The 12,814-nt window shown below is 44.5% G+C and overlaps 1 protein-coding gene across 1 annotated transcript; it reads left to right on the top strand.

The window, feature by feature from the left end:
• Positions 1-3,300: 3,300 nt before the first annotated feature.
• Positions 3,301-9,595, top strand: sap30l (sap30-like). Its single transcript, XM_079355533.1, has 4 exons — positions 3,301-3,992; positions 5,676-5,798; positions 6,031-6,129; positions 7,880-9,595. The coding sequence occupies exons 1-4, from the start codon at positions 3,807-3,809 to the stop codon at positions 8,006-8,008; spliced, it is 537 nt and encodes a 178-aa protein (XP_079211659.1). The 5' UTR covers positions 3,301-3,806; the 3' UTR covers positions 8,009-9,595.
• Positions 9,596-12,814: the final 3,219 nt, after the last annotated feature.

The raw sequence follows: 12,814 nt of genomic DNA, 5'->3' as shown, positions 1-12,814 counted from the left end.
GATTCATGACTACTCAGCCACATCCTCCGGCACCTGAACCACAAAAGAGCCAACAAAACAAGAAACCAGCAGGGTCATCACAGGCCGTAAGCCAGGTGGAGCGTCATTACGGAGAATTGTCCTGAGTCTCCACTCCTGAACTCACCTGCGTGCTGTCATTGGCAGAGGAAAACACACCAAATAAACTGCACCACTGTCCTTTTCATTTGTCAGTAAATGCACAGTCTGTCTTTCTTTGTTTAAATGTCGGGTCAGGAAGGGTTTTCTTCCTCCTGCCCTGACCTCTCTTCTTCTGTATTTACCTTTTTCCTTTCTTTTGACTTCAATCATCTCTGATACTGATGGCACTGAAGCACATTATTGTTACCAACCGTTAGTGTGATAATCACTATCTGGCAAGACAACAAGCTTCAGACGGCTTTTAACCAGCAGTGATTTATTCACAGCTGAAAGTAATATTACTTTTAGCGTGGCCCCATTTCCTTGAGTCTCGCAGTGGTGTCAATTAATAACGCTCAAGTTGTCACGCCCAGCACCGAGAGAGAGAGAGGTGCAGGGATAACTTTAATACATCCAGAGACTACTACCACATGTTATTGCCTCTTAGAGACATTTCCCTGATGATATAAACCTCTAAATTGCAAAGTGAAAAACCTGTTAATGTTTCTGCGCTCCATCATCCGCCACTTTTAAAGTCAATCACACAGCACACAATTCAGAGCCCCCCCCCCCCCCCACCCCCCCCCCGCCTGCTCAGGAGTCATACATGGGGTGAGGAGAGACACCTGGCCATTCACGCTCCCTCCCTCTCCTGTCAAGAGATCCATTAAAGAGTCTTTATTGGGCCTGGGACCATTACCAACATAGAATGTAATCCAATCGTCTTTAATAATTTTTGATGGCGTCCTCGCCCGCTCTGCTGATTTACGTCCTCGTCCTCTCTCAGCTATAAGCCGAGCATGATGAGGCAGAGAGTTTGCACATGAGAGCAAATACCACATTAGACAAATGACAACAAACAAAGAGCATCATTAGTAAAGCCATAACACAGGCCGCTTCACATCCAAGCGCTCCCTCTCCCTCTCTTGCTCGCTCGCTCGGTGATATCTGTTGATTGACTCCTCCACCAAATGATCTCAAACTTCCCATCATGTGGTCAGTCCTACTCTTTTCGTTTCAAGTACTCTAAAATCTACAATTCATTTATCAGACTAATTTGTCCAAAGCGTCAGAGAGGCAGGACAACACAAGGAAGGACGTAGAGAGGAGGAAACGAGGTCAAGGAGTGCAAACTAACAGCTTTAAGTCTGATCGGACACACAGGTGCGGACAGGAAGTGACCAGAGGCATCCACTTCTGTCATGTCTTGAAGACATTAAGTCCTGGATGTCATTGAACTTTTTAAAATTTAACGACAACAAAACTGAAGTGGTGGTGTTTGGCCCGAGTGGCTCTGTTAAAACCCCCACTGTTGACTTGGGCCCTTTGGCACACTTTTTGAAGCCGACGGTCTCAAACCTGGGCTTTAAGATGGACAACGATTTTAAATTGGATCGGCAAATTGGTGCAGCTGTGAAGTCCAGCTTCTTTCACTTAAGGCGGCTGGCAAAGGTGAAGCCTTTTATTTCACAAAAGAACTTTGAAACAGTAATCCACGCCTTCGTCACATCTCGGCTGGATTACTGCAACGCACTATACGTCGGAGTCAGCCAGTCCTCCCTCGCACGGCTCCAGTTAGTCCAGAACGCTGCTGCTCGCCTCCTAACCGGAGCACGAAAGAGGGAGCACATTACTCCCATTCTGGCCTCCCTCCACTGGCTGCCTGTGCACTTTAGAGTTCATTTTAAGATTCTTTTATTTGTTTTTAAATCTTTAAATGGTCTTGCCCCACCTTACTCCATCCCTACACTCCTGCCCGGTGCCTCAGGTCAGCTGACCAGCTGCTCCTGGAGGTACCGAGGTGTAAGCGGAAGCTCAGAGGGGATAGGGCTTTTTCTTTTGCCGGTCCCAAACTCTGGAACGACCTCCCTCCCCATATAAGACACGCCCCCTCACTGTCCATTTTTAAAACTCATCTTAAAACACATTTTTATTCTTTGGCTTTTAACCCAGCATGAGACTCTGTTCTTGTTTTAGTGTTTTATTGTTTTTATTGTTTAACCCTGTTAGTGTTTTACTTATGTTTTATGTTTGTGCTCATGGATGTACAGCACTTTGTCACAGCCATGGCTGCTTAAAAGCGCATTATAAATAAAGTTGAGTTGAGTTGAGTTGAGTAAAATCATCATTATCAACCAAAACCATCATCATCATGCATTGGGGCTTTTTATGGCTTTACTTAGAGACAGGCCAGTGGGCAGTCAGAAATCAGGAAGAGAGAGAGAGCGTGGAGAAAGGAGCGGCAGGTTGAACCGAGGCCACCCGTTTGGAGGACTGCAGCCTTTCTGTATGAGTGTTGTGCACTAACCACTAGGCGCCCCTCTCATCCCAATTTCCGACTCTGCCCACTGTCAAATTTCTTCAAATAAAAAGCCCAAAAATGTACCTAAAAAAAAAAAAGTCAAAAATAAAAAAAACTCTGATGACCCAAACAGTCCTTTACATGACAGTAATACTAAAGACTGAAGCCAAACTATGGAGCTGCAGTTCACTTTAAGGACTGTACCATGTAAAGGGGGCTGTGTGAAGGAGTCTGAAGGTCAACTTCACTTTTCATGCTCGTTTGTGAACCTCTGGCTCCCTCGTGTGGTTAAAACACAGAGTCACACTTTAACAAAGAGGAGTCTCCTTGCAGGGAGAAAGCACATCTGTTGATAGTCTGTCTGCCACTTTAAATATGAATCACATGTTGTGTTTTATACGTCATCCATGTCCACACACAAGCACCTACAAATACAATAACACACGATGCAGTATTGTTTTGAGGATTGAGAGGACAGTGTCGGAGGACTGCAAGAAAAACACGTCTGTGTGTGTGCTGGGGGGGGTGTATCGAGCTTTAGGTGTGACGTCATGACTGGTTCAAATTGGGTCTCCCATGTATACATGCTCAGCAGTTTTTTTAGCCGGTGCTCAAACTAAGAGTTACGTTTTTAAAACGTTTTAATTATTCGGACACATCCTGTTATCTAGCACCGTGACGTTTCTTCTGTGTTTAAAGCCATTTTAAATGAGGACGGGGGGAGGCCATCCTTTTAACTGCTCCTCACCATCGAAAACGACACAAACAGGAAGTGCCACAAGAAAATTGATTCTCCTTTCAGCCAATGAGTTGGCCGTATATGGACGCTAAAGCCCACCCCTTGGGGCAAATTGGCCAATCACTGCATGGGAAGCGAACTTCCGCCAGAGAGACGGAGCATGTCCCATTGTACGAGGTGTTCTGAAAGAGTGCCGCGGTGCTCGAGCTTCAAATCGGTGGTTTACAGTGATTGCTTCAAAGTTTGTCGGTCAGCTGAAGCCGGTTTGTTGCTTTTTTAGCTCCGACTCGCGAGAGTGACTGTCGCCTGGAGCTCGCGCTCAACGGTTAACGGTTTGTTAACGGCGGAGGAATTTGTTCGTTAGCACCGAAACTAGCCCGCGTTAGCTTCCGCTGTTTGTTTGTTTGTCTTGTTGCTGTGTTGGGCTGATAATCTAATGGAACATTTACTGAACCTTTGGCGGCTGAGTTAGTGTTTAAACATCTGTGAATGTTAGCTCACAGGCTAGCTAGCCACGTAGCCTAGCATATAGCAAACGCGACGACAACAAGAGAGTCTTTAGCCGATCCAGATCTGAGGAGACCAGACCAGCACACAAGGAGCAGGATGAACGGGTTCAGCACGGAGGAGGACAGCCACGACGGCCCGCCGGCTCCTCCGTTTTACGGACAGAGCTGCTGTCTGATCGAGGACGGGGAGCGGTGCGGCCGATCAGCTGGAAACGCGTCCTTTAGCAAGAGGATCCAGAAGAGCATCTCACAGAAGAAACTCAAGCTGGACATCGACAAAAGTGTGAGTATTCACCCATCATGTCCCCTCCTCCTCCTCCTCTGTGTCAGTGTGAAGTTATAGAAGAGGAAGGACCGCCGGGAACAACAGGATCTGTGTTAATCAGACATCTGAGGAAAAGTCTGAATCCTTAAATTTAAAGTCTTAAATATGAGGAGAGGAAAGTCCAAACGAGGAGTTAGACGTGTATATTCCGAGATTAAAGTCATGATTATAAAAGGTCCCTTTCTTCTGTGTCTGCACCTGTCAGCTGAGACAAGAGGCAGGTGTACTTGGTCGTCCTGTTATGGTCAAGAACCTCACAATGTAATGGATTCAAAAGTACACGTAGATGACATAAACACGAAGATAATTCATTAGAGCTGGATAGTTATGGGTGCATTATGTGTAGGGATGCAGAGATTGGTTGTGAATCGAGAGGCAGTTGAGAATCGATTAACAGGTGTCGAGGTTCGAGTCGCTTCTCTGAAAAATGAATCGCAGTAAATATCGTGAAGCTGGCGTAGAGTGGAGGTTGGTGGGTTGTAACGAGGAGGCGTTATCGTGGCGAGACAGAAAATGAAAGACAAAAACTGTGTGCAAATATGACAACAAGACGTAGGACTTCACAAACAGCACGACCGACATGATGCTGCGTTCAATCGACATCACGGTGAGGCGCTTCGATCATCGTCTGAAAAGAACTCGTAACAGAGTGGTAATGTGCAGTCGATGAGTAAGAACAAACCATTTACACAGACTCAACATTCACTTCGAGCCTCCATTTCTCAGCTGATGTCCGAGTGGGTGTATCAGACTGTCGCGTACATGATCTTTAGCTGGAATCTTCTTTTCCGAACACTCGTATCATTTTCTTTTGAACAATTCAATCCCAGAGCCCAAACGAAGACGGTAACACTGCGTCAAATAAATTCATTTCAGGTGTTTTTTATTCTGAGCGCGTCTCTTTCCAATGTGCATTTCATATAAATGAAGTTCCCACAAAGACACAGTGAGGGGGGGGAGTCCTGCTGTGTGGCCTGTACCTGATGAATGCTAAAGACCACTGGATGCAGACACAATGCATTAAATGAAGGAATAGAATCAGACTCTGCAGGGGTCTGTAAGAGTCCTCATGCACACCGCCGTGTCTTCAGCTGCTGGACGTCCCCTCTCAGCTCTCAGACTCTAGAAGGCATTGTTTGGCTTCTTAATCAAACAATACAGCTCCGTTAATTTAAGTGGGCATTCTGCCGTTTGCTAACACGTTTATTCCCTCAGGAATGTTGGGACTCCTCAACATTTACAAGTTGTGAGTGAAGCCGAGAGAAGTGAGGGCAAAGGGAAGAGAGAGAACTTCTGCAGATCACTTCTTGCCTTTTTAGAAATGAAAAACAGCAGATTAAATCTCAGCTGCGTTTTAGTCGATGCCACGCCAAGGACACGCTAAAGGTCATGTGTAACGTTTGATGTGTTGGTAAGAAAACGTGTTTGGTCGTAGAGCTGTTCTTTTGCTGTTGGTGCAGACCGAGCATGTTACCTCTCGTACATAACCTCAATGCAACATGTGCATGTCTTTACCACATCATGAAGCATGCTTAGCTCACATGACAGACGGACACACGTGTGCTGCACTGGACTGTGAAACCACGTGGAAGTTTCGTGCTCTGTTGGCTCTTCCTTTCATTCTCCTCGTTCTCTTCACAGGTGCGACACCTCTACATCTGCGACTTCCATAAGAACTTCATCCAGAGCGTCCGCAACAAGAGGAAGAGGAAGACCAGCGACGATGGAGGCGAGTCCCCGGACCACGATGTGGAGGTGCCCGAGGTAATGTGGCCTGAAACACAACTCCTAATGTTCAACACACAAACAGCATGGTTTAAGGGCACATGAATCAGCTGATGAGCATTGCACGTCTCTTTCTCCTGGTGACCTTTAAACTTCCGTCTCCTGAAAAAGAGACGAGCCTCTCCGGGATACCTCAACACTCAATTGTTGTAAAATGAATCCACAATTGAGGGTCGGATGAAAAGAAACATTTTCTCTGTTGTTCCTTCAGGTCGACCTTTTCCAGCTGCAGGTGAACACGTTGAGACGTTACAAGAGACATTACAAGCTGCAGACCAGACCAGGACTCAACAAGGCCCAGCTGGCAGAGGTGAGCGCTCACATGTGTTCCTGATCCCGGCTCTCAGGGTTCACAGTCTTGGAAAGAATCAGTCCAGGGTTTTGAGTACAACATAATCAAACCACAGTTATTTGCCCCTTTACTGAGCTCGGCCATCATCATGTCTGATTCCACACCGGCGTAATATTGTGTCCCACAGCAGGAGCTCCAGACACACACACACACACACACACACAAACCATCTTGCCCCTGTTACTACCTCTAAAGACGATGAAGATCGAAATCACTTCATCACCCCGTCACACCTCTGTGATACTCAGATCGAACACAAAATCTCACGAGCGTGTATTTCCCTCGGGATCAATAAAGTATCTATCTATCTAATACGAAGGATTTAAACTTAAAACAGCGTTCTGAAGACCGAGACTCGCTCATGTTAAAAACATGAAGCAGAGAGATTCAAAAAGGAAGTAGAAAGACCCGGGCATTCATGGATACTGTCTTTCATTTTAAACTTGTAATTCAATCAAACAGGAAACAGAATCATGACACACTCGTCAACCGTTGCTATGGAGACAGTGAGACTCCTCCTTAGGCTCCTGTGTGTCGTTTTATTTCATGGTAACATTTATCCTGACTAATCTACAGAATTAGTTTTCGTCCTATCACAAGTAAGCAGCTCCACATAAAGTCCTGCACACAGGAAGCTGTCTCCTGGTGCTTCATGGCGTGCAGCACTGAGCGGCCCTCATTAGACGCACCCTCGGCTCCCTCCTTTTCTGTGATATACGTCGTGTCACACGTCGGATTGCCCACTAATTGGTCAAGGAGAGATTGTTAGACTAATTTACTCTATCGACAGGTGGCCCGACACACATGCTCACCCTGTGTGTGTGTGTGTGTGTGTGTGTGTGTGTGTGTGTGTGTGTGTGTGTGTGTGGAGGGGGGGGGGTCGGATGTGACTGTGCTGTCACATCAGGAACGAATAAGTGAATAAATGAAACTGGGCTGTAAGTTGAATGTTTCCCCGGGCTGTTAGTCCGGTTCAGGTCGCCGTATGAATGAGCCTCCCACATCATTAATAAAGCACCAGTCAACAGCTCTCAACCAGTCACAGCTGTCCCAGTATGTTCACCAGAACCAGTGTGAGCAGAGCGGAGCAGTGGCACGCTCGCTCTCTTCTCCTCCAGGATTATTTCTGAGCGAGCTCTGATTATGTGCATCTGTAATATAATGAAGTTCATTCATGAAGCACTCAAAAGCAACGTCACTAAATCAAACACCATGGATGACTCAAAGGTCTTGTGATAAAGTCTTGAGTCGTAGATTCGGCTGTAGCACATCTCGACCTGCTGCGTCTACCAAAGAGAAACGAGCGCCTCGTTACAAGACGGTAAAACTCAAAGCTGCGACAAAACCGTACCAAGGATGACGAGAGGCACAGGAGCTGAACTCATCCAACAAGCTGGACCAGATCTCACTGTGTCAGCCAGCTGGCACTCTCCTCTGATTCGCTGAACCTCAGGCTACAGCTGCACATCAATCAGGCGTCTTCATCGTGCATCTTTCTGGCATGAAATCAAAGAACGAATCGAGTCAGACGCTGTGAACATGCAGCAGTTTGATGATGACTCTGGTGGTGCAGGATATAAACGCCATCTTCACCCACCTGTGCTTTCACATCAGACCCCGACGTCTCATGGAAATGTTACTCTGTGGCTGACAGATTGTTTTTACACCGGTGTGTCATTTAAATCATTTATTTTCTTCTCCTGTGTAGACGGTGAGTCGTCACTTCAGGAATATTCCGGTGAACGAGAAGGAGACGCTGACCTACTTTATTTACATGGTGAAGAGCAGCAAGAGCCGCTTGGACCAGAAGGGCGACGGCGGGAAACCTCTGGACTAAACTATCAACACCAACCACAGCAGCCGTAGCTCCAGCACACGCCGACAGACACGGAGACAAACAGCAACTCACCAAACCTGGACTCCACAAGCAGAAACAAAAACCAAAACCAGCTCCTCCTGCACCCTGTCCCTGCTCCGGTCCTCCCTAACACCACGACACAAACTCATGTTGTCCTCAGAGGACGTCTGACTCACAGGGAGGAGCGCTCAGGGAGGGAAGGGTTAACTCCAACACGCCTCCACGGAAAAATCCTCCAAGACTGTGGAGTAGCGGGACTCGCTCCGCAGGGTTCGAGGTCCCGCTGTCATGTTACTGTCCACGAGTACAAAAGAAAAGTGTCCAAGTTTGAATGAAATGTACAAAATGGCAGCCTTACGAGGGAAGAAGACGAAATGTGTTTGGGGATTTTTCTTTTGCCGGTTTGACTGTTAACGTTTTCAGCGCGAGGGATGCTTGTGCCAAACAGGAATGTGTTTTGTACCTGAACGATATCGACTGTTTTGGTTTTATAGCGAGTGAATGAAATGTTGGGAAGGGGGCGGTCAGAATCAGGACTCAAAGAAAGACCTTTTATTCTCAATGATATTTAAAACAATGTAATCTTCTCAGTCGCTCCTTTCCAACCCGACATGACGCTGGTGAACCATGTAGCATTCGGCCATGACCCGCTGTTTCCATCCTCGCTCGCTGTTTTACGCGCGTTTGAACACCCCCGTAACTTCTCGTCCTTTTTCTTTGTAGCCCAGATCTTTACCTTTCTCTTTAGTTGTGTGTGTGTGTGTGTGTGTGCGTGTGCGTGTCCACTTCCTGCCTCTCGATGTGAACATGCCATACCTGGATGTATTTAAAAAAGCTTCCTCTTCTCTTTCGAACCATCAGTCAGAAAACAACATTTCCCATGATGCTCTCCTGCCAAAATCACAGTTTTATCAAACGTCCCCTAACGAGCTCTTTAAAGTATTTTTACATTTTTATGCCAGATGATCTGGAAGTCTTAAAAGTCCAACGTGAATCTCGTGTGGTCGCTGAAGTTGAACATTGATCATCAGCTTCGTGACTCCTGAAGAGCTGAAAGTTCTTTGTGGGAAAGAAAAATGATTTTTTGTATTTATTATTCAGACGCTTCTTCATGAAATGGTCATGAGGTTAATGAGCGCGGTTCCAACAGTCGGACATCACAACGTTTCTTTGTGCCGTCGTGTCGGGGTCGGACGTTTGTTTTTGATCAGTGATGTCGTGTTAGTGAGACGTGTTACGAAGAGTCCCACTGCTCAAGTCTAACATGCACACATGGTGTCCCATCTTTTTCTATTATCAGTCCTTAACACACACACACACACACACACTCAGTTTGTCCGCCACACTGACTCGGTGGACTTTTAACAGGGTTTCTTTTCTTTGTCTCTTTTTATCTTTTCAGTTTTGCTTGTAGGTTTGTTAGCGTCTTGTAGATAACACCGACTTTATTATCAGATAGGCCACGCCGCATTAACCTGATTGATGTATTAGAAGAAAAAAGAACATATTTAAAGATGGCCGCTTATTGCTCCTAATGATGATTATAATAAATGTATTGTACAGGAAGTAGCATCTGTGGTGTCTGTTGATTTCAAACTTCTGATTTTCTTAAAGTCCCGCTTTGTGACGTGTGCTGCATTCAGGTGCTCCTCGGACAGTCCCAGTTATCAGGTAAGAAACAGTGTTTTTAATAGTCCTAAATGGTTGAGCGTGTGGTGCTCCTGTATTCAACTGAACACTTGAGTTTGTTTGATAGATTGAAACATGTATGAGCTGCTGAGAAGAACAGTGTGCTCTGTAAGTAAATCTGAAAACTGACTTGACTTTAAAGAAGAGATCAGCAGAGCACTCGGGTTGAATCAGTGTTCCTGGTTTGTTTTCAGTAGCAGCGTTAAGCCACCAGGTGTCACTGTCGCTCCTCTTGATCAGTGCAGCAGCTGGAGGCGCTCAGATGTGACCTCAGAGTAGAGAGTGCTTTCTTACAGACAAACTTCTTTTTAAGTCCCCATTATTTGAGGAGTTTATCTGATCTCCTCAAAGATCTTCGTGTTTGATATGTGGAGCATCCAGAACAAGGCTCCCAGACTTTAGACCCCCAAGGACCCCCCTACAGTTTAAGCCTCTGATGAGACCCTACACTAAACTTAACATGGATATGAAGACAAATATTCTCATTACAGTCGAATAGAGGACGCATCGTTCTTTCTACGTCACGTTTTACCTCAGGAGACCCCGCCCCCTTCCCATTCTCATCCCCGATCATTCAGGGGATGAGAATCGGGCTTAGAAGACTCCAATCAATTGACTAATCACATATAGTTAAAAAAAAAAAAAAAAGGACACAAGTTTAAAAAGCAAGTCTTGATAGAGAACATCCAAAGAGATGTGTAGCACTTATTAAAAGTCATTAGTTGATTTTTATTGTCGTCCCACTTCCTCCGAGTTCCCGTGACCTCCTCAGTGCCTGCTGGCGGCCTCCCCGAGGGGTCAGGACCCCCACTTTGACAAACACTGGTCTCGAGAGGACGTCTGGAGCTCACTGAGGGTCTCTCAGTCTAATTTAACATCTTACACCCCGTTATGTGAATGACGTTCACTTTTACCACTTCACATGAAGCCGTGAACGTTGCACATTTCACACTGCACGAGACCTTCATGTGTGTTTCCTTTCATTTAGCTCCACATTAAGATGATAAATATAGAACATCCGGGTCTTCTTTCTTCAAATAAAAACTTCACTGTTAAATGTCTGAATATTTTTTAAGTGAATTTTAAAATAATTTCTATTCAACGTTTTAATGTAAACCGTTTCCAGATAATCCTCCTCCATTGATCTCCAGCGGTGACATTAAAGTGTTTTAACAGTAAAATAAATCAATAAAAAAAACACCAAAGAAGAAGAGCATGCAGGTGAGCACGCAGGTGAGCACGCGGGTGAGCGCGAATACAATCTAAAATAGAAATACAGCCCTGATGTAACTAAGTTCCTCGACCCTGTTCGGATCAGTCTGCAGTTAAAGTAACGTAGTAGTGACGGCCTCTGTTATAAAATATGAACATTCAGTTAGCACGAAGTGGACATTAAAGACAGAGGTCACGCCAGGAAACGATCCAGGAAACCCTGACTACTATAGTAAACCCTGACTACTATAGGAAACCCTGACTACTATAGTAAACCCTGACTACTATAGTAAACCCTGACTACTATAGTAAACCCTGACTACTATAGGAAACCCTGACTACTATAGTAAACCCTGACTACTATAGGAAACCCTGACTACTATAGTAAACCCTGACTACTATAGTAAACCCTGACTACTATAGTAAACCCTGACTACTATAGGAAACCCTGACTACTATAGTAAACCCTGACTACTATCTGTGAATCAATGATTTATACAAATGTGTGTGTGTGCGTGTAACTGCACATTATGAGCGCTGTTCCTTCACACACTTCTTTGCACTTTAATAAGATAAATAAGATGATAAACACACTGAAACGGAACATCACTTCAAACGTTTTCCATATTTGATGAATTTCTGCCTCAAACTATGTGAACTATTTAACTCTGCACTGTTAGTTTATCCTTCTTCTCATATTTGATGTTATTTATTTATATCTCGTTTTTTCTTCTTAAAATAACCTTTTCATCTCTGTCGTGATCAACACAAAAACACACAGACACAAATATATGAGAACAGTTCCTCTTTGTCGCACAGGAAAATCAGCTGAAAGAAAATTAAACATACCTTAATTATAGATTGAATTCCTACGGAGCCCCTGAAGGCTCAAAAATGAAATTAAAAAGTATCTTGAGCGCAGAAGATATTATATATTATATTATTATATTTGTATAAACGTTTAGGGACTTCATGGACTCAGTAAATCCTCCGATGAAAAAAAAACCATTCACAACAGGTGTGTTTTAAAATAATTCATTTATTTACGGAGCTATATTTCACTTCACATCCACTGTACAGTTTAAACGTGTGTGTGTGTGTGTGTGTGTGTGTGTGTGTGTGTGTGTGTGTGTGTGTGTGTGTGTGTGTGTGTGTGTGTGTGTGTGTGTGTGACTTTTCATTTGAGGTAGATTCGGAACAATTTCAATAATTTCCTACAGAGAAGTCAACTTCAACAACAGCCGAGCAGGTCCACGTGCCCGGTCCACGGTTACCGGATCAGTAACACCGCCTTGACACAATCATGGGTTTAACGGGAGGAGACAGTGACGTAAACAAGCGTCCCTGCAGAAAAGACAAAAAAAACGTGTTTCATCTTGGCTCGATATTTAAATGTTACTGGATCAATTCTCTGAACATAACAACGAGGATATCCAAACTGTATGAGCTGTCTCCTTACTTTATCCTATTTATTATTATTTATAGTATTTAATAGGACTTGGCACGCGCTCACCCTGCTCCTCGTGCAGATGATGTCAGCTTTTACCGAAATTAAACTCTACAAAAAGCTGTTTAATATATGAGGAAAGTAATGAAAGAAAATAAAAAACACATAAATAGTGTTTGCCAAAAACAAAAACTTCCATTCACAAAAGAAAAACTGCATTTCCCAGAAAGCCTCTCAGGCAGCCGGAAACATAAGGGGATAAAATCAGATCTATTTACGATGATTTAGCGTCAACGCTGCAACCAATCAGTGGATTAAAACCTGAGAGCAACAAACCAGTAAATTCATCCGATGTGTTTTTCTCGTGTCTGCTCTCCCACTTTGTTTTGCACCTTTTTAACACTCCCTGTTACCTTTAATTTGAGAGTTTAAACATT

The sequence above is a fragment of the Symphodus melops genome, assembly GCF_947650265.1.
Source record: "Symphodus melops genome assembly, chromosome: 11".
Taxonomy (NCBI): domain Eukaryota; kingdom Metazoa; phylum Chordata; class Actinopteri; order Labriformes; family Labridae; genus Symphodus; species Symphodus melops.
Note: the sequence above shows the minus strand (reverse complement) of the source record. Positions and strands in the feature narration are given on the sequence as shown.